The sequence below is a fragment of the Saccostrea cucullata genome, unplaced genomic scaffold, assembly GCF_032062105.1.
Source record: "Saccostrea cucullata isolate Sc308-1 unplaced genomic scaffold, CSIRO_AGI_Scuc_v1 ctg706, whole genome shotgun sequence".
Lineage (NCBI taxonomy): Eukaryota > Metazoa > Mollusca > Bivalvia > Ostreida > Ostreidae > Saccostrea > Saccostrea cuccullata.
In genome coordinates this window covers 42,508-70,182 of record NW_026918737.1, presented here as the reverse complement: position 1 = coordinate 70,182, position 27,675 = coordinate 42,508, and the positions used below count along the sequence as shown (strand labels likewise).

General features: G+C 32.3%; 3 protein-coding genes across 5 annotated transcripts; 1 reads left to right on the top strand and 2 right to left on the bottom strand.

Moving 5' to 3' along the window:
* Positions 1-3,121: 3,121 nt before the first annotated feature.
* On the top strand, positions 3,122-6,365 carry LOC134270080 (uncharacterized). 2 transcript variants are annotated; one of them, XM_062752259.1, is made up of 5 exons: positions 3,122-3,225; positions 4,321-4,971; positions 5,077-5,133; positions 5,411-5,473; positions 5,821-6,365. In XM_062752259.1, exons 1-5 carry the CDS (start codon positions 3,175-3,177, stop codon positions 5,914-5,916), a joined length of 918 nt encoding a protein of 305 aa, XP_062608243.1. In that variant the 5' UTR covers positions 3,122-3,174; the 3' UTR covers positions 5,917-6,365. The 2 variants fall into 2 exon arrangements, with proteins under 2 accessions (XP_062608243.1, XP_062608251.1); XM_062752267.1 differs by lacking the exon at positions 5,077-5,133.
* An 835-nt stretch (positions 6,366-7,200) lies between these two features.
* LOC134270187 (dnaJ homolog subfamily C member 5-like) lies at positions 7,201-21,703 on the bottom strand. Of its 2 annotated transcripts, none has more exons than XM_062752379.1 (6): positions 21,549-21,703; positions 20,536-20,617; positions 19,911-19,967; positions 16,844-16,996; positions 11,630-11,770; positions 7,201-9,472 (listed from the first exon to the last, which is right to left on the bottom strand). In XM_062752379.1, exons 1-6 carry the CDS (start codon positions 21,569-21,571, stop codon positions 9,227-9,229), a joined length of 702 nt encoding a protein of 233 aa, XP_062608363.1. In that variant the 5' UTR covers positions 21,572-21,703; the 3' UTR covers positions 7,201-9,226. The 2 variants fall into 2 exon arrangements, with proteins under 2 accessions (XP_062608363.1, XP_062608371.1); XM_062752387.1 differs by having other exon boundaries at positions 11,639-11,770.
* A 2,465-nt stretch (positions 21,704-24,168) lies between these two features.
* LOC134270069 (magnesium-dependent phosphatase 1-like) lies at positions 24,169-26,913 on the bottom strand. Its single transcript, XM_062752251.1, has 5 exons — positions 26,833-26,913; positions 26,672-26,732; positions 25,770-25,880; positions 25,006-25,113; positions 24,169-24,277 (listed from the first exon to the last, which is right to left on the bottom strand). The coding sequence occupies exons 1-5, from the start codon at positions 26,867-26,869 to the stop codon at positions 24,169-24,171; spliced, it is 426 nt and encodes a 141-aa protein (XP_062608235.1). The 5' UTR covers positions 26,870-26,913.
* Positions 26,914-27,675: the final 762 nt, after the last annotated feature.

Genomic DNA, 27,675 nt, shown 5'->3' with positions numbered 1-27,675 from the left:
ATGAAAGCTATATATCAAGCATTCAGTTGGTGATTACATGTACATTATACTTAATACATTTTTGTAAACGGTCCATAAATTCCTTTTATTAAAGATATTTTAATTCGACCATCCCGCCATCGTCGCAAACCACGGCCAAAATGTACGATCCTCTCTCTTTCGTAGGAGAGAGCTATATGCGGACTCCGGACCGTGGCTTGAGACGATGCCATTCCACCAAGAACGTCCAAAACGCATGTAGACAGGAAACGTGAGCGTCGCGCACGCAATAATAGAACATTGATAACTTCCATAAAACTAAAAATACGAACTTGAAATTTAGCAGAAAAATTAAAGTTAAAATATTGAATGAAAAAATTTAAATATTACAATTGTAAACATTTAATGGATTTGGTCTGAAAGCGTCGCTCAAAATGCAAGATATAAATATAGATAGGCCCTTTACAATTGAAGAAATACATCACGACAATGAAATATTATTGGGTACTAAAAAATATTCAATAAGCTTATATTAAATCACATCTCGATACTCTTTATCATGTGTACAAATAACTGTATTGGAAGAGAATGGTTGTGTGTCGGTTGGGAACCTAATATTTTTTTTGTAGATTAATTGGGAGGAAATTGAATAATTAAATTATTTTGTCGCAGACTTCGCACGTTCAATGTAAAAAGGTTTACAAGAATAGGTAAAATGGCTAATTTTGTAAAACTGAGTGAAAAATTTATTGAAAGTACATGTATTTTGTTTTTAATTCTGCAAAAAAACTTTGTCGTATTACATGCATTAAGAAAGCATACAAGTATCTATGTTGAAAATGCAATTCAGAATAATTGCGATATAAATCTAATTACTATGAACTGACTGTTATGTTATTTATCGTAAGTGTAGTTTCATTAAATAAACAGACGTATAAAAAGTGTTTAATATAATCCAAAATAATTTTAGTAGAATGGTGTCTGCTTAGTAATACCCCCGCTTTGATGAGAATACATGTATACGTTCTCATGTGAACCGACATTTCACTTAGCACATACATGTACAAAGGTAGCTGCAGAAATGTGGCTCTCCGAAAAAATATATAGTGACAGACGGGAGAGCTTGTGCCAACCATCACCCACAAAAAAGTGCACTTGATTTATTTCTCAGTGTTTTTAAACTGTCATCTTATTACTAGAAGTGTGTTTCTAACATATTCTTTCAGAGTTTCCACAATAATTCCTTATAATTGTTTTTAACAGCAAATTGAAATCATTGAAAATTTTTCCTATTTATACTCCCATTTTGGTCTTCACGATAATTCGGTCCAACGCACTTAGTACAAATGTAAAGTACGAAAGTAACAGAGGAGTAAGGACTTTTTTGAAATATAGCCTTTTTTTGCAATTGAGGAAAATTTCGCAATTAATTCGGGCAAACTTTTTTTCCAATAAATATACAGTTTTTTCAATGGGTAATTTATCTCCACAACTAAAATATTTTTTGAAAATCCGCAAAAGGTTGTACAAATTTTGACGCGCTTTAAATAGCATTGTGATTCTGTAATATTTTTTTTTCAACCCAGAGTTAAATAATAGCACAAAATATCCAACTCCTATAGTTTCACGCAGCCCCCACCCCCTTCCCCAGAATCGCACTCATTTATACATGTCCTTTCAGAGGAAACGCACGGGCAAACTGTTTATTTCCATTGTCTTCTATGATAATTTATCTACACAACTAAAATCCATCTTTTGAAAATCCGCAAAAGGTTGTACAAATTTTGGCGCGCTTTAAATAGCATTGTGACGTCGTAATAAATTTCGTTATAATAACGTTACATATCTAGCCTATAGGCTACATTTGGAATATTATGATTCACAAGGAATTTTAATAAATCTGATCAGGTAAGTGAATTATTAAGTATTTTAAATAAATCTTTGCAAAAAGGACTGCAGTGGTCTGCAAGAAGTGGACTTGTAAAACTACGAAGCTAATTTACTATTAAGAAAAACACTGAGTGAATTTTTTTCCCTTTAGATTTTATTTGAATTATTTTTGTGTTCTGGTTTACCTTGGAAAAAATGTAAAGTTCTTTTTACGAAAATTTTTGCAATGACGTTGCTAAAGGTGACGATGCAGGGTGAGTCGTTGTGTTGTGACAACAAGCTCATAGTAACGGCATCAGTCGTAGCGAACGGACGTGCAAAAAATTCAGAGCTAAAAATTGAAAATTGACAATGAAACGACGACTTTCAGCTGAGGATTCCTGTACTGAGGGGAACATAATGGTATAAATTACCTTTATGAATATTCTTTTATTTATAAATCTTCCCAAATATGAAAATATTCAATGAAGTAAAAATTTATGGATACTCCGTATCCTAGATCAAACTCGAAAGTTCAATTTCGATAGAAATAAAAGACGAGGGTTCCACACTTACACAAAAATATTTAATGAAAGTTTAAAGTATTTATTTTACATTTTAATTTTACAATATTTTTTAAGAACGATCAAAGATCAGTACTGTTATAGACTTCCTGTAAAAGATACAAATGCATGTCCACATGTGTGCATTGATTTAGTTACCTACAAAGTAAGCGTCCTGGGGAGGGGGGGGGGGGTTCGAGTGAATTTTTGTTTTTCTTAGATTATATTAGAACAATTTTTGAGTTTTTTCTTGCTCTAAAGGACACACACAGATCCGTGGCACGCGGAAGGGAGCGGCCACTTTTCAGTTATACTGATGTACATGTATAGTTTTATTTTGAAAATTGACATTTTGAAGCTGCTAGACACCCCTCCTCCATCTTTTCTTTCAGTACAGCCGAACACAGCCAATTTCATCATTTAAAATAATTAACCCAAAAAAAGTTGGAGCCCCCCCCCCCCCCCCCCCCCCCCGAAGGGTTTTGAGATTGGACAGTTTCAGACCTTATTTAATTTTTTTGTTGCTTTTCTTTTTTTTAAGGCTATAAAAAACGTTGAATCGGTCATACATGTAAAAGAAACATTTTTGTAAAACTTTCCTCCAAATCTTTCTTTTTACGAAAATAATTATTGGCAATGACGTTGCTAAGGGTGATGATGCAGGGTGAGTCGTTGTGTTGTGACAACAACCTCATAGTAACGGTATCAGTCGTAGCGAACGGACGTGCAAAATATTCACAGCGAAAAAAACTGAAAATTGACAATGAAACGACGACTTTCATCTGAGGATTCCTGTACTGAAGGGAACATAATGGTATAAACTACCTTTAGGAATATTCTTTTAGTAAAACGTATCTCCCGAAAATGGAAATATTTAAGTCATTATAATATTTTAGGAATGCTTGGCATCCGAATTCAAACTGGAAATATTTTCGGGGTTCAATTTCGCCAGAAATAAATCCCAGCCGGGTTCTAAAATTGCAGAACGAAAAAGGAATGAAATATAAATATTATTACATTTATTTTATTTAACAAGAATTAAAAAAAAAAAGTTATTAGAATTCTTGTAAAATTGCAAAGAATGTATGCATATGTAAACTATCCTATGAAGTTTACGTAAAAAGCAAGAAGTAAAATATTTGTCCTCCTTTTCATTTGTATAAGAACAATTTTATGTTCTTTAATTTTTTGCTTTGAAAAGACAGACTTTAATAGGATATGTAGGATTTTCTGAGAATAGTTTTTTTTGGGGGAGGGGGGGGGGGGGGTAATTTTATTCAAATTAACTTTTTTCTGAACAGTCGAATTCAGTTAAAACACTTCAATTAATTTTTTTGTTTTCCTGCAACATTTTTTGCTTTCTTTCATTTCTTTTGAAAAAAGAAATACATGCCCTTAGAACGCAAGGGATCGATCTTTTACAATTTTCTCAGTATGTTAATTGAAATTATGAAGCCTTGACCCCCCCCCCCTTTACCAGTTTCTTTTCTGGTAAGGTCGAACACACCAAATTTCATCATTTAGAGAAATGTACGAAAAAGTTTGAGAAAGCCCTCCCCCCTTTTTTTCCACTGAAATAGGATTTTCGTGTTAAGACTATCACATTTTTAAAAAAAAAAAAAAATTTAATTGTATGTCATTTTAAGGGGATGTCTTTACTTTGCATCCAACTTCAAACACGAACAAAAGTTCTGGAGTTCAGTTTCGCCAGCAATAAATCCAAACGGTTCCAAAGTTACAAAACAAATCATTAATGACAGATTTTATATTAACAACAAAAATAAAATAACATTTCTTGTAAAATTGGTTTATACGTGTAAAATATTTATTTAAAAATGGAGCTGTTGAACAAAAAGATTTACATATACTGAGTTACAATCGATTAATTTGTTGTTTTTTTTTATTTTAGGCAAAGAGACGAAAAATCAGACGAGGAAAGAAAGACGGGAGGAAACCTGGTCCTCGTTCGTCCTCCGACTCCTCCAAAGTTCCCAGAACAGAGTCGTGCGCATCAGACGTCTCTAGCCGCAACAGTGAAACGGCAGGCAAACTATCAGCTGCTGATGAATATGCATTGATCTCTAAGGAGATACGTGACTTTGAAGCAGCTTGTGCGTTAATTTCTGAGGATATACATGACTTAGAAACTGCTTGTGAAATTTCGCAGACAGATTATACTGCAAACACTCTTGACAACGATGAGGTTGCGGGCGATTCAAATGTTGCAGCGGAGCTACAACAAGACTTTCAATCAGTTGATGGTGCAACCAATGAAAGCAACAATAATGCATGTGTTCTCTCACAAGCAGAAGTTCTTGGATTGTTTCAAGGACTGAGCAACACGTACAATCTAGCAAAGTTGTCTCCGCAGGAGCAACCTTTCCATGTTGTGTCAGACGGTTCCTCTATGTACCTGGTGGGCCCTCAAAATCAGGTCTATATGTCACTGGTACCACCGACTGGAAGTAGTGCTGCTACCACAACAGACTCTCAAATGGTGTGCACCATTCACGACAACCCTGACCAATCTAACCAGCTCACAGACAACATCAACAAATCAGTAAGTCAGTCTCTGTATTTCTCAGTCTTACTCTATCTCTCTTCTTTTTCTTACTCTCAAACAAAGTTCAATCTATTTTCTATTCTGTCTTCTTATCTCTCCTAGCAACAGTTCATTTCCAAGTCTTTTTCTGAGAGAATCAAGGAAAGGCTTGAAAACTGGGTAAGAACCTTGCATTTAGAGAATGGTTGGATATAATTTACTCGACATTCTGTCTCGGCCTTTGCTTTATTATATATCCATGGGCGAATTTGAATTTCAAGGTTAATGGTCTTAAGGGTTAGAAATGTGTATGGGTCAGTGGGTGGGTCGGAGTGAGGGATTCCAAACCATAGGATGATCCCACTACAACTTCTGAAAATTACTCTAAAATATCCATTCTTCTTAGCATTATCCTCCATATCATTAAAACTCAATTTTTGTTGATTTTTTTTCTCAGTATGATGCGACAATGGATGTTGATCGGAGAGAGGCGGATCTACTGAGATATCCCTCTCATCTGGTAAGTGTTACCTTTGCTTCAATTTTCCTTCATTCTGTAGTTATATAGACAAGATATATCAACTAATACAAATTCAAACCCAAAATATAATGAAAAAGAATATCAAGATTCTAAATATATGCCTACAGCTTTATTACGTCACGAATGGCTCTTAATTGTTGAAAATTAGCGGTGTCTAAAATTCATGGCGAAACTTTTTTTTATTAAAAGGGGGAGGGTAAATTTGAAAGGTCATTATAGCAATTAACAAATAAGGCTTTGATACCCCCCCTACCCGTTCGTCGTGGTTTCGGTCAGACTTAGCTTTACAAAGTTAAAATTATAAATGGTGAATGTTTTTTTTTCAGTTGGAATGGTCTGAGCGTGTGAAATTCAGTCACCAGCGCAAGTGGAAAAGGCTAAAATACCACGAGCCTAAGTACAGCGAATGGGATTTCCTCTGAGGAACAATTTCATGAACGGGGCAGTTACTATGTGTTGCGGTGCTATAAACTCTGGGCCGCCCTGTGACAATTTCATGAATGGGACAGTTATTAGGTGTTGTGGTGCTATAGATTCTCGGGGCCATCCTGTGACATTCCATGCCAGCCCATCGCTTGTCTTTCAGGACTTTTCGAACATGCACATACACATTACTTTTTTATTGTTTGTTTGGCAAATTTTTTTTGGGCAAAATGTGTTTGCCATGATTTTTGGCAAACAGCTACAGTAAGCACTATGTGCTTTGATATAAATCATTTGATATTTGTCTCGTAATTATCATATCTTTGATTTTATCTTTATTTTTGGCACCAAATACATCTTTATTTAATATTTTGAACAACTTATTGGTTTGGCTCTGAATATAAGTGGCCATTAAGAGTTGGTTCTTCATCATCATGCTCTAATAACTTATAAAATATTTTGATTATTATAAAAATAATTACTTGTAAATATTTTGATTATCATAAATATAATAACTTGTAAATAATTTGATTATTTTATGAATAAACTATAGTTTTTACATTATCTGTCTCTTGCTTTCTCTTCTAATTAACCTCATAAATAAAAACTTTCCCCCTGGCAATACACATTAATTTGATTTATGGGTAGATAATATTCTCTTTCTGTCCAAATCCTTATATTATGAGTTTCAAAGCATTTCTTCAAAAAATTAAAAAGTTACATCTTTAGATTTATCAACCCTTAAAGAGAGATAACTCTCAAAGACTATCAGTTTATTTTTGTTTTAAATTTCAAGTTTAAGGCCATGCAAAGTAAATTCCTTGGCTCTCAGGCCTTTTTTCAAGAATTATGATGAGGGAGGGAGGCGGGTTTTTTTTACTTTTTTTATTGAGGCAGCTTTTTATATTGTTCAAAACCTCAAAAATGATGAGGGAGGTGATTTGTTCTTTTTATTTGATTGATTTTGCAATAAAAAGGGTCAATGAGGCACCCTTGGAAGAGATAAGGGAGGGCCTGATAAGAAATTATTTTTTTTTATGGCCTTAAGGCTTTTTTTGTTGATCATCTCCCTGAAAAAAATGCTAAAATAGTTAAAACTTGCATTTAAATTTCAAAAAAGATTTAGAAAATCTCTTTATTTTTTCTATGATTTACCCAAGGAATAATGAACCTTATATCAATAAGACCATACTGCTCTCAGAAATTCCCTGGGGTCAATTTCAGATCTTGAAGAATCAGAGAAAAGGTTAAATTAATATAACAATACAAAGAAGAAAATAATATCATTTTAGTTGAGTTTTAATATGATGAATCACTATTTTTTCATCATTAATAAACCTACATACAATTTCAAACCTAATCTGTATTACATGTATAAACATTTTAATGTGCATTAAATACCAATGTGTATCTGATCCTAAACAATAAGCACTGTGACTAAATACTTTTTTTATATACCATACCAGTAACCCTTAGAAGCTGTGACTATAGATGGCTCATACATACCATGAAATCACTTATTTTCATAAGGGGTTTAATTTTTGTTGTTTTTCGTGGCATAAAGTCCAACAAATTCATGTCTCACAAAGTTTAAAATTTCACATATATCACAATTCAGCACTTTTTCAACCAAAGAAATCAATCAAACGGCCATGAATGAAAACCATAAAAATTCGACATCAATAAAATTGTTCAATTTTCATTGAGTATTGATTTTGCTGTAACACGTTATTTTACAAATTATTTCATACTGTTGAATTACATGCATCTTTTGAAAACAACATGAATACAGTAAAACTCACTTAGTATGAACACGGATATTGCAAATTCATGGATATAGCGAAGTCCTCTTGGATCTCCAGCTCTATAAATTTAATGAATTTCATATACGGTTATAACAAATTACGAATATAGTGAAGTAATTTCATAGATCCCAGCGACTTCGTTATAACCAAGTTTTGCTGTACATGTGCATAAAAACAAAGTATCCTGAGAAGTGTTAAAAGTTACAAACTGGATATATTGTGAAATCAATCATTCTTGATGGGGTTTAATTCTTGTTGTTTTCATGGCTAGGAAATGTAGAATTTTAAATATACATGACTGTATATTCCGCACTTCTTCACATACTAAATCCAATCCCAATGTTCAAATAAGTATTCCTCGAACCTTGAAAATGTGACCCTATGAATATAAGTGATTTGACTGTATATGGAATGTAAGAAGAAAGGATGAAAAAGGAACCTTTGGTTACTTTTGCTTCACTCCCAAAACATTGGATATGCCACAAAAAATTCAAAATCAAACCACTGAACTTGTTCACAATTAATTCAAGTGCTTTCTTTGTCTTGGATTTTTGCATTTACAAAGTGGTGTTCCTGTATGACTAAGATTGCTATATCACTAAAATGTATTTATGTAAAACCATAAACAATGATAAATAATTCAACATTCAATACATGTAATTTGAATTACAGACATTCTTGAATAACATAGAAAAATGAATTTTATTTTAAAGTGATCTATATATAATAAAGCATAACCCATCAGTTGGTAGCTGAAATAAATGTGTAAGAGATGCATTAATCTGTTTTTCTATGATGCACCAAGAAATATGACTTAATAGAGTATATACACGTATCTTCATTGTTTCTATATATATGACCAATTGCATATCACAATTCCTAAGAGGATATTTAGGTAAAAATAATCAGCATTTCCATCTTGATTGTCATTCAACATTCAAAGACCTTGAAAAGATTTTCAAAATAATTTGATAAATGTGTCTTGAAACTTGGGACAAAATTGTCAAAAAAAAAAATATATTTAATTTGACTATCACTACTTATACAATGCCATATTTCTTAATTACTGGACTTTTTTTCCAAATCTAACACTTATGTATTATTACCCTTGAACTTTGTGTCTCTTAAAATTTAGCTACATATTTACACATACATATACATGTATATTAAGTAGTTGAACTTGTAGAATTCACAATTCATTGCACTGCAGTGGAATGTGCCACAAGCATTTCACATTTAAGAGGATCCATTAATTACACTGGCAAACAGTGAACATGTAAACTGTACATCTATTACATCTACATATACCTGTACAACTTGCACTTTTTTTTTTTACACGTGTCAATGCAAAACCTAATTTCATTAAACCCTTTTACAAATACATGTAAATTAAAATTGAGCCTTTTACATGAGTAAATATTGGTCCACTTCTACATGACAATTAAAAGGGGGAAAAATGCATGAAGAATGCTTGGGTGAAAATTTGAAAATTTAAAACTCCTATTTAGCTAGATCTTGGTATATTCTCATCTTGGTTTGTCTGTCTGTCTGTTTGTTCAAGAGGATGTGAAACAGAGTCTGTGTCACTGTTGCTGGCTCCGTATGATACCTTGTTATCCGAATTTAGTTTCATACTCTCGTTGTATTCTGATGGGGGAGGGCCTAACACGATGGGCGTCGCCCCGTCTGTTTTCGGTTGTTCTGTCACCACATGTTCTGGAGAGCCATTCTCCGGGCTGCTAAATTCATCCTGAAAAACAAATTTCATTATCACAAAAAATGCTTGATTATGAACCAATTATTTTAACATGATCTTTATACTTGTGTTATTTTTCAATAAAAACAGATTTTCTTTAAATTAAATTACTAACTAATGAATACAATTAAAAAAGAAATAATACATATTTAAGCTTTATCGGAATTATTAAATTACATGTACATAATTGATGACATAACTCATTTATCTTATTCAAGTAAATCTTGGAAATATACACATTCAAAAGCATTTAGTAAGTGCATCAAGGCTTTAAGTTGAACAAAATTAAGAGTATAATGTCAATTTTATAATATAATTCTCTTTCATGAGTCCTATCAAACTCCCAATAAGAATAGTTACATGTACCCCATCTTTATTAAAACCAAATATCAGATATGGAATAAACACTGAAATGCGTAGCCACAGATGAACAATATTAATACACTGTACAATACAGATGTATAATACCAGTACATATTTTGAGAACTGAAAAATGTAATTTAATTTTTTTATTTGTTCACTTATTCACGAGAACTTCATTTCTGCATTATAACACCAGACAATGTGCTAGCAAAAATATCATTCTCATGTACATTGTATTCCTAAGATTATACACAGCAGTAACCACAATTCATAAAAATTTTGTCTTGCTATGAAGAGTAAATGTCTAACTTGCAAAAATAAGGCATCATGAAATTAAGTGAAGTTAATTACACCATTGCAATGAATGTATTGTTGGACACAGTTCAACCATCCCGAACATCATAAACTAAAATTATTTTTTCCCCTTTTCAAAATTTAAAGTGGATTACACCAAAATTAACCCACAGAATTTTAGATTTATAAAGGAAACATTATCTTTTTCCATTACAAGATAAAAGTGATTTTTTTTGTGTGTGTGATACTCTGATTCAAAAATTGCTTAAAAAATGGATTCAATCTCCTTAAAATACCTCAATTAATTCTTACATGTAGCATATTTGAGAAACACATATTGATAGGATTATTTGAATTTCACTACATGTACCACATTCTATATTCACCTAAAAAAAAAAAAACACCTGTAAAATGCAGAAAAATTATCCAATCAAGATGAAAATACCACATGCACCCTTCACATGGCAGAGTTGTGTAAAACTTTTTCAGATAGCCAGTCATTCGGACTGGCAAGAAAACAAACTAAGAAAGTGCGAAGTGATTTTTATCGGTCCGAAATAGTAAGTTGCAAAATGGAAAAAAGCATAACATTTATTCATTTTATAACACATCTATTTAATTAATCGTGTTGTTAATAAAACAAAATTCAGTCTCCATTTCCAAGTACTCTTCCGTTTTCTTTTAATTTTGCATTTATAACAATACTAGATACAATTATACCATGTACTGCTTTTTGGCAGGTGACAATGCTAATTCAGCACAGTCAACATAATGTTTAAAAACATTTATACATTTTGGAATAATATTATCCTAGAAAATGGGTCTAAAAATTCTTTGCATCGATAATTTGATAATAAAGATATCAACACGATCACACAGTGAAATGCTTTCTCAATAATTCTTTCTGTTGAAATTTTTCATACTTAGTACAAATTTTTAATATGTTTTCTACCATAAATTTAATCCATGCTAGTTTTGCTTTCATTTACAGCCTTGATCACGTTTAAAGATAAGGTATTATGCAATCGCATATAATATACGATAATTATAGATGGGAAATGCACAAAACAAAAAAACTTTAACCAAAAAAGGGGCTGGTCATTTGGACCAACATTGATAGCATTTTTACTGGTCATGTGAATTTTAAGCCGGTTTTGCCGGCATGACCGACAGTTTTCCACAACTCTGACATGGTGAATAATAAATGTAAAATTTTTCCGTAAAATCCATGTGCTATACCTAGGTAGTCTCAGAAAAAAGCTCTGGACAAAACCTCCTGTACAGACAAAATAGGTGACTCCAATATACCCCCCCCAAAAAAAAACTTTGATTGCAGGGGTATAAATTAAAATAAGTGATGTTGGAAATACACTGCATTAGTAGTGGATCTATAAAACTGTGTTAGTAGCAGCACCGTGATAAAATAATTGTCAGCAGCATGTGGTTATAAGGGAGAAGCCAGGCACAGCAAGAAAATGACTAAAAAGATCTTACAGGACGTACATGTAGATTGGTATATTCTCCCTCCTCCTCGGGATTGGGCGGCTTCCATTTGCCGCAACAGAAATTACAGCAACAACAGCAACAGCAGCAGCAGTAGCAACCCGTGATGACTCCACAGAAAATGAACAGAGCCTACAAAGGAAAATTCTCCTTAATAATTTGAAACATACAATACAATATACATATTGTAAATATATATGAAATATTGTTCATTTCAACAATTTGTAAATTCAGGTGGAGATTGACAAACAAACAATTTTATAGAGTATAGAGATTAACTGACATGGATCTTTTATTTTTCAAATCACTTTCTGGTTTTTTCAAAACGTATATATCAAACTTTCACTTTGGTTACAGATTCAGCAAAGATCATGCAAACACACTTTTACACTTTGATCAATTTTGATTTTTTTTTAATACGTAACACACATAAAACCCTAACACTTCAATTTAATGTTCAATGAATTTCCTGTTTATGGTTTTAGAATCTTTAAAAACAATCTGTGATTATAATCTTAAATTCTGTATAGGTCTTTTCTTCCTTATTGTGTCACATATAAAATACATGTATTCAAAATTTACATCTCAGCTATTGCAGAAAAAAAACAAGAGGCCCATGGGCCACATCGCTCACCTGAATAGCTTTGACCATGCTATTCTTTACAAGATCCGCCCCTTGTAATACATGTACCTTTTGTAACCCCACCCTATACCCCAAAGGTCATAATTTGGACAATTTAAAATCTACTCTACCCCACCATGCTTTCGCATAAGTTTCAACTTTTCTAGCCCATTAATTCCTGAGAAGAAGATTTTTATAGATTTTTCCTTTATATTTCAATGTAAAGCTTGGGTTCCCTGTTGTGGCCCTGCCCTACCACCAGGGGTCAAGATTTGTACAATTTGGAATCTTCACTACCCCAGGATGCTTCCACATACGTTTCAGATTTTCTGTCCCAGTGGTTCTTGAGGAGAAGATTTCTTTAATGACCCCACCCTATTTCTGTCTTTCCTTGATTATCCCCCTTTGTGACGGGACTTGGCCCTACATTTTAACAATTCTAACAACTCCCCTTCACCCAGGATTAGTGTACTAAGTTTACTAAGTTTGGTTAATATTGGCAGTGGTTCTTGAGAAGAAGTCAAAAATGTGAAAAGTTTACAGATGAACGGACAGACAGCTAGATGGATAGACGACGGACAAAATTTGATCAGAAAAGCTCACTTGAGCCTTTGGCTCGGTTCAATGTCTGTAGGTATGGAGAAACCTATAGATTCATCTCAACCATAAAATTATATCCACATATTTACATTTGCAAATGTTTTCCTTTATATAACACTGCTGAAAGCAAGCGTTTTTATAACTGTATAAATACAGGTATGGGGTCAAAAGATGTGCGTTTGGATAAACGTTCGACATAATTTCTCTGTGACGTCATAAAGGGTCGACGCCCGTTTAGTGGATAACATACATGCCGTTGGGTTTGAAAAATAACGCATTTCACAGTCCAGTCCAATACGAAAATTCGTAATATTACGAAAAAACGTAAGATTACGAGAAAGCGTAATATTACAAGTTATTGTAATATAAAACTTATATTACAATTTTTCGTAATGTAGTTAAATTATGAATACGCATAATAAAGCAGATGTAAGAGACTATATTACGAGTTTTCATAATCCAAGACAAATTCAAGCATTGCAAGAAACTGAGTGGCGGATAGCAAAGTATGACGTTTAATACGAGATGTCACGGGCGATCATTATACGACTCTTACTGAGAATTGAATTCTGTTTAATACAATAGGAATTGCACGAAAAGTTGAATTATGAGACGAGGGTGGGATTTTTAGGGTAGGCTTCGGAAGAAAAGTAGGTAGTTCTGATGATATAGACCAATGCGGCATGTTTAAGCGAATATTGAAATTTACTGGAAAATTGGTCTTATCCTTGTGAAAATTCCTATGAAAGAATTATAAAAGAAATTGTCCACTCACCCATCGCTGGCGGTCTTTCTCTTGAATTTCCATGCTTTCTGATAGGCGTAACTGACCAAACTTGCTATCAGTAGCCGTGGAATCTGATATATTTGTCATACTTTGCTACCCACCACTCAATTTCTTGCAATGCTTGAATTTGTCTTGGATTACGAAAACTCGTAATATGGTCTCTTACAATCTGCTATATTACGCGTATTCATAATTTAACTACATTACGAAAAATTGTAATATAAGTTTTATATTACGATAACTTGTAATATTACGCTTTTTCGTAATCTTACGTTTTTTCGTAATATTACGAATTTTCGTATTGGACTGGACTGTTTCACACGTTATAAGTAACAATCAGGCAAATTTAAAGTATGAACAAGTCACAAATGTAAATATAAGTAATAAGGTATCATTTTTTGAGTTTTATTGAGATGTAAAACGGGTTGGCAAATGATCAAATCTTCCATAAAGCCCTTCGGGCTTTATGGGATTTGATCACATGACCAACCCGTTTTACATCTCAATAAAACTCAAAAAATGATACCTTACAGTACAGGCCACGAGTTTTCCGCAACGCTCGGTGGAAAAAACACCGTGTGAAACGCTCTGTGTTACACCGTGTACACGGTGTAGCACGGTGTGTGTGGATTTGAAATATACAGGTAGGCACACCGTGCCGCACCGTGTCTAGAAAAAATCTCAGCTAATGCCCTCCGTGTCGCACCATGTCCAGTAAATTTCGTTCCGTTGCATGTCCAGAAAATTCTCCTCCAAGCTGCACCGTGTAAATAGTATTACAGACAAAATCGTTTGTTACTGATGAAAAATTTGATAATAGATTTTGATGACAATTTATAACTTTGGTTATGTATATATAAAAATCGTTTTTATTCTACCAGATATTGAACTTCGAATGGCACGCATGATATTGAGATTAGATGATTTTCATTTGAATTAACTATGTATCTAGAAATTTATATTTTAGTAAAATTATTCATCCACGTCACAAAATCAAAATTATGAATTTTATTTTAAATGAATGATTTAATCTCGTGTTCACGTAACAAAGGAAGACGAAATGGCGTCGAGCTGTATTCGTGTCACATACACTGTATACATAGTACAGTATAAAATTAAATCGGAGCTGTATTTATGTTCATGGTTTTAACATGTACAGTACTAGTGTACGATCCAAGCATTACAATGTATATTCCTTATTAAAAAAATCATTTTGTTCATCTTGAATTATTCTGAATGTGAATGCGAAAATCGTCAGCAGAAACACGAAATTAATGCAATAATTTCAAAGCATATTTCTCGTATCAACAAACATTATTTTCATAGAGTAGTATTCACTACGTTATGTTTTAAAAATCCTTTCAGTGTAAGTAGTTATTTTAATTTGTTTGTCTTTTCTTGTAAAGTGTATAAAAAGTTATACCAGAGAGAGAGAGAGAGAGAGAGACAGAGAGACAGAGAGACTCATACAACCCCCTTTTAACATATAGTCTGTAATTTTTTTTTAATTCTTCGTTTTATTTAAGTTACGGAGGTCACAATTAATCATTCTATAATTCTGTTTAATTGCCACAACTTTTGTTTATATTTAACCCATTTAATGCAATTAATTCGTTCACTGTATATGCTGTACGCACAAAATTCTCGTGCATCACCTGCCAATCAAAATCCCACGACGCTAGGTGACCTTGAAAGTCTGTTTACGCGGAAAGAATTTCTCTTGTGATTTGAAACAATCTTATGGTCAGTTCCGAGTTCACACCTGTTCAAAAATATATTGGGTCTCTGCCGGTGGGCCAGGGGCGCCGTATGTTTATCACACCTTTCAAATTCTTTAGCTCTGACCACAGCAAGTGTATACATGTAACACACTCAACTGATATGCGAAATTCATCTTCCAGGTTTCACTACAACAACAATTATAAACTTACATGTATTTGTTAATTTATTTATCCTTTTTCAGACACAAATAAGAATGTATCCCGTAGATTAAGATTAAAAAAAAAACATAACATAAATTTGCAGACTTCTGATAAAGTTTTAACTAGCTGATTCGTATCGCTTTTTTAGAAAGGGGGGGGAGGTTAAAAATCACTAAATATCTACATGTATATGTTTTCTCAAACCGTTTTTTCTTCTTTTCACACGATATATTTCAGAATGAAGTAATATTCGTACTGAAGTTAGCACATTTCATTTGCCAAAAATTCGGCTGTGTTTTTTTGTATTCAGCGTGTTTACTAAGTTTATCACTATTTCAATTAATGAAATTATTCAGATTATTATCTCTGCCTGTTCAGTGGATTTTCGAGTTTACCGCATTTAATATTTATCTCCATATTTTACATAATTACAGATTTTTAGAGTTAGTCTTACTGTAATAATCCTCATCTGAACCTGTCCGATGATTCACCGAGTATCGGCATCATAGAGCAGAATTAATGTACGAGTCTGATACCTTTTTTTTTTTTAATTTAATCTACACACAGTAAATGTACATTTAATTTCTTACAAAATAATTAATTCACTTAATTTCTTACAAAATAATTAATTCACTTAGTATAATCACGCATCTGATATGTAATACATAGGGAAAAACGATCTTGTATCAACGATTTAATTGAACACAGTTAAAATCAAAATCGAAAGTAGAGACAATCAAGTAATTCATTTATGAAAGCGTGTTTCCTCTTAATGTAATATAATAATAGTCTATTGAACTTTTATGACTAATATAATTAGTATTTAACTTGAAACGTGACTGTATATTTTTTGCCGGACACGAGTACGTTGTTATTAAGTTTTAAGGCATCTTATTGGTTTAATTATCTGTATGCGATAAATTACCAATATTGATTTATGGAAAAAGTACAACAAATATTTCAAAAGAAAGTTGATTTAATTTTATTAAATAAAGGCAATGAGAATGTTTAAAATATTTATCATCAGAACTGTGACACACCGTGTTACACGGTGCACAGAAACGCTGACTTCAAAGACGCCGACAAGGTTCGAGGTCCACGCTAAAGCGTGGACTTGCGGTCCACGGGGCCCCGTGTTTTTTGCGGAAAACTCGTGGCCTGTACTGTATTTCTTAAAAAATCAAATCCCCACAAGCCAAGAGTTTTTCCTCAAACCACCAAAAAATTGGACACCACTAAAATATGTGATTTTACAGTATACAGTATATACTAGCCTTGCACCATCCACTGGTCAGTAGGAGGTAGGTAGTGGCATTCTCTTCACCAAACTGGTCAGCCGCCCAGATTCCTAGTGATCCATACTCATCATAAATCTGTCTCTTTGTTGTGTCTGTCAGAATGGTGTGAGCTCGGCTGATTTCTTTAAACTGAAAAGTTGTGGAAAAACATTGAGAAATTCTAACATTGACTTAAGAATATTTGAAATATTGCAAAAAAGGTTGGAGTTTCCAACCCTTTTCTATTAATGGTCCTATTAATCTGTCATTTTAAGACCTTCCAAAAAGTATCCATCTTAAAAGTTAAATTGCATTAAGAAATACAGGTTGGAATTTCCACATTGCACTGATAAATGCTTGGTACATGTACTAGTAGATGTTTCCAAAATAAAAAAGTTCTAGATTCCAAATTTTAATTGTATTTAAAAATTACACATGAATTACAATTAAAATTAAGCCATATTCTTTTCTGTTAACTTTGTTAACCTGTTAACTGCAATGTACTTTACAGAGTCAAAGGTAAAAATTATGGCTATTTCTGACATTATTTGATTTTTCCTGTAGGTCATTTGATAATAATATCACATATTATGCACATAAAACAGGAAATAAATCAGCACTTCATTAAATGTATATCTATAACAAGATTTTCTATCCTGAAGAGTTGATTACTTTAGGAAGATATATATACATATTTCTCATGAGATATGTTGAAGAATTGAAGTGCTCAAAAGGAATTTCTCGCCTGTCCAATACATACAGAAACAGAAAACTCTGTACATGTAATGTCTAGAAGCAATTGTATTAGATATTCTGGTTTTCTTTCACCATTTCTAAGAAATAATACCCAAAATGAGCAGTAAAAAAGTGGCAGCGTAAAGCAAAGGTTTTTTACAATCCTTGGTCAATGGATCTGTAGCTCTCTGCTTAAATATCTGTCCTAATTTTCTCCAGCAGAGAGCTACAGTTCTGCAGCTAGAAAGCAAAGGGACATTGAATCTCATTTGTCTGTATAGTTTGTCTGTCTGTCACAAAAACTTTAACTTTTTAAATGAAAAGAGATAGGGCTTTCATATTGCACATGTTCATAAAATGTGACAAGACCTTTCTAAATATACCATGAGATTGTTCCTGTGACCTTGAAGTTTATCCAACTTTTCAAAAAAAAATCTTTCTTATTACTTTTCATTGAGAAGAAATTGGACTTCCATATTTGGCATGTGCATTACCTGTGATAAGATATTTCTGAACTTGCTATAATTTTTTATCCCTTGAACTTGAACTTCATGGCATTTTTTTTTTAATGGAATATGATTGCATGGGTGTTCATATTTGACATAATATGTCATAAATAATTGAATCCTGTACACTAAGACACCAAAAGCGACAGAACACAATTCCTTGAATTTGCTTGTTTTTATTCTATTTTTTCAACTTGAATATAAAATGAATATTAAATGAATGAAATCCTGTTGCTAAATGAATGACATCCTGTTGCCACCTTTTGAATTCATTTATAGATACATCAAGAGTATGACACCATTTCCTGAATAAGCCACAGCAAGTCCATACATCATTGCATGCCAAAAACAATTGATCTATGAAATTATTTCCCAAACATATTGATTACACGTTCCTAAGAGGGCATACAAAATGTATAACATTTGATTAACTGCAGATAATATCCATACAGTCTAGGCATACACATGATAAAACAAGCGAGTGCTTACAAGTGGGAGCAACCATATTGCACCCTATAGTAGGTAATTCAACTCGATTACATGTACAGCTATTGAACTGCCCAAGAATACTGTAGAGTAGCTGCAGATCTGTAGCTCTCCGAAAAATATATATTGAAAGACCGGAGATCAATATATATTTTTCGGAGAGCTACAGATCTGCAGCTAACTGTAGAGGGAAGGACATGTGATGTTTAGTGATAAACCATCATGATGGATAATTGAAAAATATAATCAAAGAGATTAAATTTCAATCAATTTTCTTTGTTAGTGTCAGTGATGAGTATGCATGCAGAATTCAAAGATTTCGACCAGAAAAATTAATTTTCATGGTCGCAAGCCATATTGGAAATAGAATGGGCACAAAACCAGTGGCTTGCGACAATGATTAATTTCAGGACACCTGATTTTGTTTGTTTTTTCTAATATGGGGTGTCAAAACCCAAGACGAACATGTCAACTAAGCATATAGAAAAAAACTTAGAATGGACTTATATGTGAGGAAAACAAAACAATTAGACATATAGATACCTAACATATACATGCACATGATTTCACAAAAATACCAAAATGTCTGCATGGGTTATCATATAGCCTTATTTGTTTATTTAACAGATCACCTAACCCTCTGCCTGTATTATGAGGGTCCACTGGGACAGGATAACTGGTAGAATAACATTGATTTTCTGCTTCAGTGGCTGCTTTCAGATAATAATGGTGTACTAAACAGTGAGGAATATCACTTCAACCTTAATACAACAGGAGTTAACAAATCTCAAAACTCGAAGTTAACACCAGTAGCTATAGGTCTTTGTTCCTGGAGTTGGTGTTTGGATTTCTTATCTTCTCAAGGAAAATTCCCGAGGAAAGCTTACGTGAAATGTAATTTGAATTCTTGTTCTATGCAATTGTAATTACAGTGTATGTATACTAAATTAAAATAAAAGTCCCTTTTGTTGAAATTGTAAAATATAAGAAAATACTGTTATGCAAGAAGTGCAGGTGGAACGAAAGTTGCATAATTTCCCTATTAAAAATGATATAAAAATAATGAAAAATAGACGAAGTTTAATCAGCTATTAATTTTGTCACATGTGTTGTCTAGTTTTATATGTTCACATAGTCAATAGTCCCCAAAAGCTACCTTAGATAATTATAAAATTAAAAACTCCATCATGTCCCTGATCAAGACTAAATTTCCTCATTTTCTCTTAGTGATCTTGACCTTGTTACATTAAAATGAGCTTGAATTATATTCTTAACCATACTGTCTCTCTATTCTTTTTTTTCTTTTGAAATACATGTACCTCTAATGTATTAATTACCTTTTCTGCTGCTTCTGGGTCATCAGGATTCTTGTCTGGATGACATTTTAATGCTAACTGTAAAAAGAAAAGACCAAGTTAAGTTCCTACAGAGTAACTTCAACACAGTTATGTAAATTTCCATTTATTTTCACTTTAACGAGTCATTCTTTTTAATGAAAATACCAAAATTTATAAAATGTGCACTCATGTTTTTAGTTGTTTTGTAATGAATTACTGCAAACCAACTTTTCTTCGCATGCAAGAATTATCTGCGAGTTTCGCCCAACCTTCATTGACTCATGAATATTATCACTGAGAACCATTTTCTTTGCATTGCATATGTAGTAAATTCTTCCTTAGTAGTGAAAATTAATTGTCAAGGAGATGAATCGAGAATAAAAGATGACCCAAATAATAGTATGGCAAAATATCAAGCTTCTAACTTATAAACTAGAGGTTTAGGATACTGTTCTTTTGAGTTTTTACAGGAAAAAAAACAGACAGACCCAGCTAGGTTTTTAAATTTCATCCCCCCCTCTACCTTCTGAAAGGTGTTCAACCAACTGTAGTATTATTATCTTGTGACTTGCAATTGTGCATCAATTTGTGCATCCATCATATGATAAAAATTAATAACACTTACCCTTCTGTAAGTCTTCCTTATTTCTTCGTGTGGTGCACCTTTTTCTACACCCAGTAACTCATATAAACTGTTTCCAGACTTTCTGTGGTAATAAAAAATATATTTAAATTAAATGGATTCTGTTATGAAATATATATTCTCATACATGCATGAACAAACCCATATATATAACACTGAATAATCCAGTTTCAGGGGATGACAAATCCCATTGCCCTACGCCCGGGGCTAGTCAATATTAATGGTGCACAAGTGAGCAACTGCCTGTGGGCAAGTGACTTAGTAAAATTAATATTTTAGTCATAGATTTTAAGACAGACATGGGGCCTGCATGACGGTAGGTCAAGCAAAACTTCAGGAAGGGCAAGTGAATTCGACCATGTACTAGTCCCTTAAAAATCTTTTGGTCAGCCCCAGAGTTTGATCTCTTTGTAAAAGAGGCATGGTTGTGCCTCCAAATGAATTTGAGCCACTCACTTTCATTGGTCAGTAAAAATCAAGGTCCAAGGGTGAGCACAAAATGTAACAAAAACTTGTTTGTGCCTTTGAATGGATTTGAACTCAGGACCTCTGGCATGCAAGTCCAGTGCCCCATACATCGAGCTGAAGCAATTGAGTTACACTAATTCACTATTTTTATTTTTACCCACTAGCCAAATCTAATAGGATGCCATGTATATTACAACATCTCCACCATACATAAAAAATGCAACTTATAAGCACATCTAGTTCTGAGAGGCAAAAAAGAGAGTCCCTACCATGCCTACTGTCTGAGTTTATCAATTATTTCCATTTTACTATTTTTTTTTTAATCTTAATATTGATTCCCCAGTTTGGATATATTTCCAGTGTTGAAAAGAATAGGCTTAATGTATAGAAAAAAAGACCTATTGATAGAAAAATCTCTGTTTAGTTTTTATACTGTCATGTTACATTCAGAAAGTAGCACATGCACTGTTATCTTGGGCACTCCCATGTTCCAAGATTTTATGATAGGATTTATAAGATTTACTTACGATAGATGTCTTGGACGATTCATTATGTCCTCCAAAAGTGTCTGATAATATTTTTATCCGTAATCAATGGATCTGGTCGGCGGATTCACACTTAACCATCTCAAAATCAATAATTACTGCTCTTGCCACTGACACAGTGAAGGATGCGACCGTCGTTCCGGAAAGTCTTTTATTTCGCAACCTTTAACTTTTACCAAAGAAATCAAAATCTCTTTCCTGTATACTCGTAAATGCTTTTCATTGCTAAAGGAAATTGGAAAATTAGTTCTCGTGCATTTACAAAATATTGTTTTGCTTTAAAAACAAGAAGTTTTTCTCGTTTTCAGTTTGAATTTTACCCTTATATTTCAAGGTGTTGTGTTAGGTCGTACTGAGTTGTTTCGTTCTAAGTATGCTCATATCAAGAGGGGATTTTTTTTTAAAATAATTACACTAGAAACTTTTATTTATAGGAAGAAATTAATAATAATAAAAACAAACAAATCAATCAATCAATAATTTCAGTTATTACTGAAGTTTTCAAAACTTTGAATTTCTTTCATGTTGCTCTTAAATTTTAGGTATTGAAAACAATACCTTTATTTGCTTATTTTTACACAGGAGCACGTGCAAAAAAAAATGCTAAAAATAAATATTTAAATAAAATGAAGAACAAAATAAAATATAAATGTCAAATAAATTCAAATCAACAGGTATATAAATTTTTTGACTTGTATCTTTAAAATAAAGGCCATTTTTATAAAAAATTATAATGGACAAATGAAAACCCCTGTCTTTTTCAAAAGGTATAAAATTTTAATTAATCTTACTGTCATACTGACTATCTCAATTTGAACAGTTGAAATGAATGCTTTCATTTTTTTATGAGCAAAAAGAAAAAAAAACTGATGCTTCACAGATCTACTTTGAAAAAGGACTTGCAAGAAAATATGACTCTGAATATTTAATTTGACCTTTGATATATACATCAAGAAATCAGTTTGTAAAAATATTTTATTCAAAAATTTCAAATAACATACAGAGAAGATATGGTGCATTCTTTATATACAAACAATATCACATTCAATATATCTTCCTAAAACATGTAAATGTTCAAAATGTTTTTTTAAGCCGCTTTCTTTGCTGAATGTTATCTTATCTTTTTGCAGGGGGGTATATCTGAATTAAGTTATAATGTAAATAAATTTCTATAAATTATATAAATGGAAGAGAAAAATATTTCCTAATTTATAAATAAAACTGAAAAATATGTATATTTTCTTATGTGCATTGTGTACATTAGAAATGTTAAATATATCACAATTCATATGTTTTGTAAAAATGAATCGGTGAGACCCTGCTCTTAATTTAAATTTTTATTAAAAATAACAAATTAAATAAAATGGAACAAAATGTTATAGACCTTAAATAAATTGTGTAAGAGGCCGTTCATTTTTTACTGGTTCTCCAATCCATTTTTATAACAGGACGTATAACTTTCTTGGTACAAAATTTTAATTAATCTTACTGTCATACTGACTATCTCAGTTTGAACAGTTGAAATGAATGCTTTCATTTTCTTACGAGCATAAAGAAAAATCTGATGCTTCACAGATCTACTTTGAAAAAGGACTTGCAAGAAAATTTGACTCTGAATATTTAATTTGACCTTTGATATATATTACATTTTGTATATTTTATCAAAAATTTCTTAACATCAATGCTGCATTCTTTATATACAAACAATATCACATTCAATGTATCCCAAAACATGTAAATGTTCAAAATGTTTCTTTTTTTTATTAATAAATAATTTTTTTTTATAATGTTATAACATTGAAAGTTATTTTCCCTGAAAAATATTACATTCATATGTGCATGTCAATAAATAGGAAATATATACATGTACATATGTTTTGTAAAAATGAATTGAGAGACCCTGCTCTTAACTTTGGGTTTTTATTTAACAGTTGGGATCTAAATGTTTCCTTCATCATAGATTGTGTATGACCCCATTTTTTTTCTCCAATCCAGATACACAAATGAACAAAAAAGCATCACACCTACAATGAAGTTTCATTTCATTAAAATCTACTTTGAAAATTAAACTGAATCAATTTCTTCTTCAATGATGCATGTATAATGCAAAAGCCCATTGAGCTCAACTTTAATCCTTATAGATATTTCAATGTTTTAACTTGGTCTCATTATTAACTAGTCTAGAGATAATGAGGATTGACTATTTTTATAAGATCAATATCATGTACGACAGCTATGTAACATGCATTTAGTATGCTAGGAAGGGAATTGTTTTTTATTTTTTATACCGTATAATCCCTATTATAAACCGCCCCTGCCCCTATAAGCGCCTCCTAAGTCTTTTTCAATTGTATGTTTTTTAAAATTATTAACTTTAATCTTTAAAATTTGAAGAAAGTTTTGAAACTTGTCTATTATCCAATTTATCGGTGAAAAATTAATCATTTAGCATAATTTGGGTAGATTATCTTCAGTTAAAATAAAGTTTAACATTATTTTAGTGGTTCTTTGAATTCATTTTTTTCTCAAGAGGTTTTCTTGAAGTTAAAATATGATATCAAATATTATGAAGAGAATACCACAATAACCGCCCCTATGTTTTTCACAAAATAAATTCATTCCTACCTAATTTAGATACATCACGTATGTTTCTGTGTTCATCATCAAAGAAAATCATATCCTGAAACTCAATTCCACTGTCTCTTTTAATCCTGTCAAAAGTAAAGATACTGAGTAAAAATTTCATATTTCAGATGAAAGGTCAGCTTCTAGAACATATAACATTTTGAATGATGAATACCATGAAACTTGACAGGAGACAGGTGAGTGTATTCTCTCTGAAAGTGTAGATGAGAATGCCATTTTGGAGATGGGGGTTATTCCATATACATGTATTTCAGATTTAGAGTTACATACCTTGTTAATGACACAAGACTCAGAGCCTGTGCTTTCATTTTACTGGTGGTAAAAGATATAATTTATATGTACATAAACAAATACTTTAATAATAAATAAGATTTAGCAAAAACATATGACATAACCAGGGAGGAGATACAATACATGTATATACATTAAAACACACTTAGAGCAAATACATGCACTTATATTTATGAACTGACACTTATAAGAAAGTAATTTTCATTCACCATGACTTAAAAATATATATTGTTAATTCAACAGATATAATGAACTATGCTTATAATGAAGCAAAATTAAAGTGTGTTTTACTGTACATATACCCTAAACCTGGTCCAGAGGACATTTATATGCAGCAGTTTGATGTGAAACCTCTTCAATGTCAAATCATGAGAATAATTTTTTTCTTTTGCATAAAAATAAAGACGAGTAATTTTATTTCGCGTGTGATGCTTCTCGCGAAATTAAGCGATAAATAATTCCACGCGTATATTAAGGAATCTACAGTATCTTTAAGACTTACTTTGTAAAGTGGGTTGTTTTGGTTCCAGGATAAATTTGTACATAATCAAAATATTGATCCCATTCAAAGCATTTGATTAACTCCTTTGCTTCACCAGTGCAAGATGTTCTAAGATGAAGAGAGAAAAAAAATTAAAATAAAATGTATGAGGCAATAAAAATGTGATGATATTAAATACTGTAATTTATGACTGGTAGTTCACACTTTCTGAATTTAAGCACTGTTTATGGTAAATGAAACATCTTTTTGATCATTATAATAAACTACATATTTTCATGTAGTACATAAACTATAGGGTAGGTAGGTAGGCATAAAAAAATTTTCATGTATGAAACATTAATGACAAAAGAAATGGTGTTTTCAAGCATTACTGACTTAACTTATTTGCCAGCAGAAAAGCTTGCAAAGTTGGAATTTCCCTGTAAATGTATTAAATTTGGCATGTAAAGCAGATATTTTTTTTCTAGGCCTGAATAAAAAGTAAAAATCTGCCTATTTGCCAGCAGATTCATCAATTACTGTAAATGTATTATATTTGGCGTGTATGATATTAGGCGGAAAATCATGCTTCAACAATTTAGCGCAGATTTGATTTAGCGCTGTCTGAATGTGCTAGATATAAATCTATGATAAACAAGACATTTAGCAATGTACTTGATTTAGTGGACGATGCTTTGTGCTAAAATCGCTATATAAAATACACCGCTAAATGTTATATGTTTACAGTATATATATTCTTTGTGGACAACGTCATTGAAAAATACCTTGAGGCCACACCAACTTTAAAACCGTCTCTCTTCAACTTTTCTAAAATTCTAGGTACAGCTTGATAATAAGGCACATTATTCCCATGCCTATCTTTGACATCAGTTTTGCTAAAATAAAAATTGTTTAAACATTTGTCATTTGTGTAATGTATACTTTATAGAGTATGTTGAATCGATTTTTCTCTGTCTTTAATATTAGGGATGTGCGATTTTATTGGTATATATCGCGATCTTTTGTTGCTTGACTAAACCCTAAAGGTATTTAGGTACATATTATAAAGTCCATAAATTATATATTCATTAATATGTTTAATCTTTCAAATTACAATTATAGAAAGTCTAAAAAATGTTGTAAAAGGTGAAAAGAACAGCATCTTACCATCCAAACATGATTAATTTTATGTACCGGTACATAAGAATTTCAAAAAAATGAAATTTTGGTTTTTCTAGCATATTTTTAAGAAAAATAATGAAAGTTCATAAAAAATTATTGTAAAATTGCTTGTAAAAATATAACGATATTATCGTGATATTTTGGGGAAAAAATCCTGATATATCGCGATACGAAATTTTTGGCGATACCCATCCCTATTTAATATATTGTCTTGACTAAACCCCAAAGGTTGATTCATATATAGGCACTCATGATCTTAATAGCTAAAAAAATTACATCTACAATAGTATAGCAGATGCATATTATGTTTTTTAACAATTAAGATGGGGAGTGACTATGGGTTGATTGAGAGAGAAAGGGGGGGGGGGGTAGCGACTAGTTCCATCAGTTTGACTTTTTTTTAAATCTTCAAGTCTTTGAGAAATTAAAATAACTGATTCTACAATCGTTAAAAGTAAATTCTGTTTCATTAATTTTCCAGAAAAATATCAATTTTACAATTTACCTTATTTTCTTAAAAGGTGCATCATAGTGTGTGTCAATCCAAAAAGGCCACAACGTGTAATCTGTGGAAAAGAAGATGTACATGTGTAAGTACATCTAAAAAACAACTAATTACATCTACCATAAATCTCTCATTAGATTTTGATCGTTTGTTGAGCCTACCTAGGTCAAAAACAAGTATTTTTGGTTTTCTTTCCATCCTGTCAGAGTAAAGTGAAAGTAGAAATGAAAATTGTCTTTTAGACAAGTCGAACAAAATATTTTCGAGAAAACATTTCTGATGCGCAACATTTAGACTCTATCCTCGAAAAAAGAAACAAACTTATGTAAATCAGATTTGTTTCTTTATTTGAGATTAACACCAAATTTTTACTCATAAATCTCAGGCACATAGTGTCAGGGAAGGGGTGGGTGGACAGGCGGTCCCCTCTTTTTTTGTAAATGACGTCATCAAAATATGACATCCTGGGTACCAAGCGAGGATTCTTTAAACCTGAAAAAGGTCAATTTATAATCATACTCATTTCTTGAAAAAAGAAAATAACATTAAGTTATGAGGAAAGTTAAATAAGCTGTGTGTCGAACAGTCGGTCATAAAATGTACCCCGAATCCTCGAAAATACTAGTAAGGGAAACTAGGCCTGAAAGACTTGACCCATCGTCTCAAGCCACGGTCCGGAGTCCGCATATAGCTCTCTCCTACCAGAATGGGAGAGGATCGTACATTTTGGCCGTGGTTTGCGACGATGGACTTGACCATGACTTGTAGACTCAGTTTGCTCCTTCAGTACGTAATTGGACAATTTGAATCAAGAGGCCCATGGGCCACATCGCTCACTACCCTAGCTGCAGGGTTCTTGATCTGAACAATATAAAATCTATACACTACCCCATGTTGCTTTCACATAGGTTTCAGCTTTTCTGGCCCAGTTAGTTCTTGAGAAGAAGATTTTTTCTTATATACATGTATTTCAATTGCATGGATTCCCTATTGCGGCCCCGCCG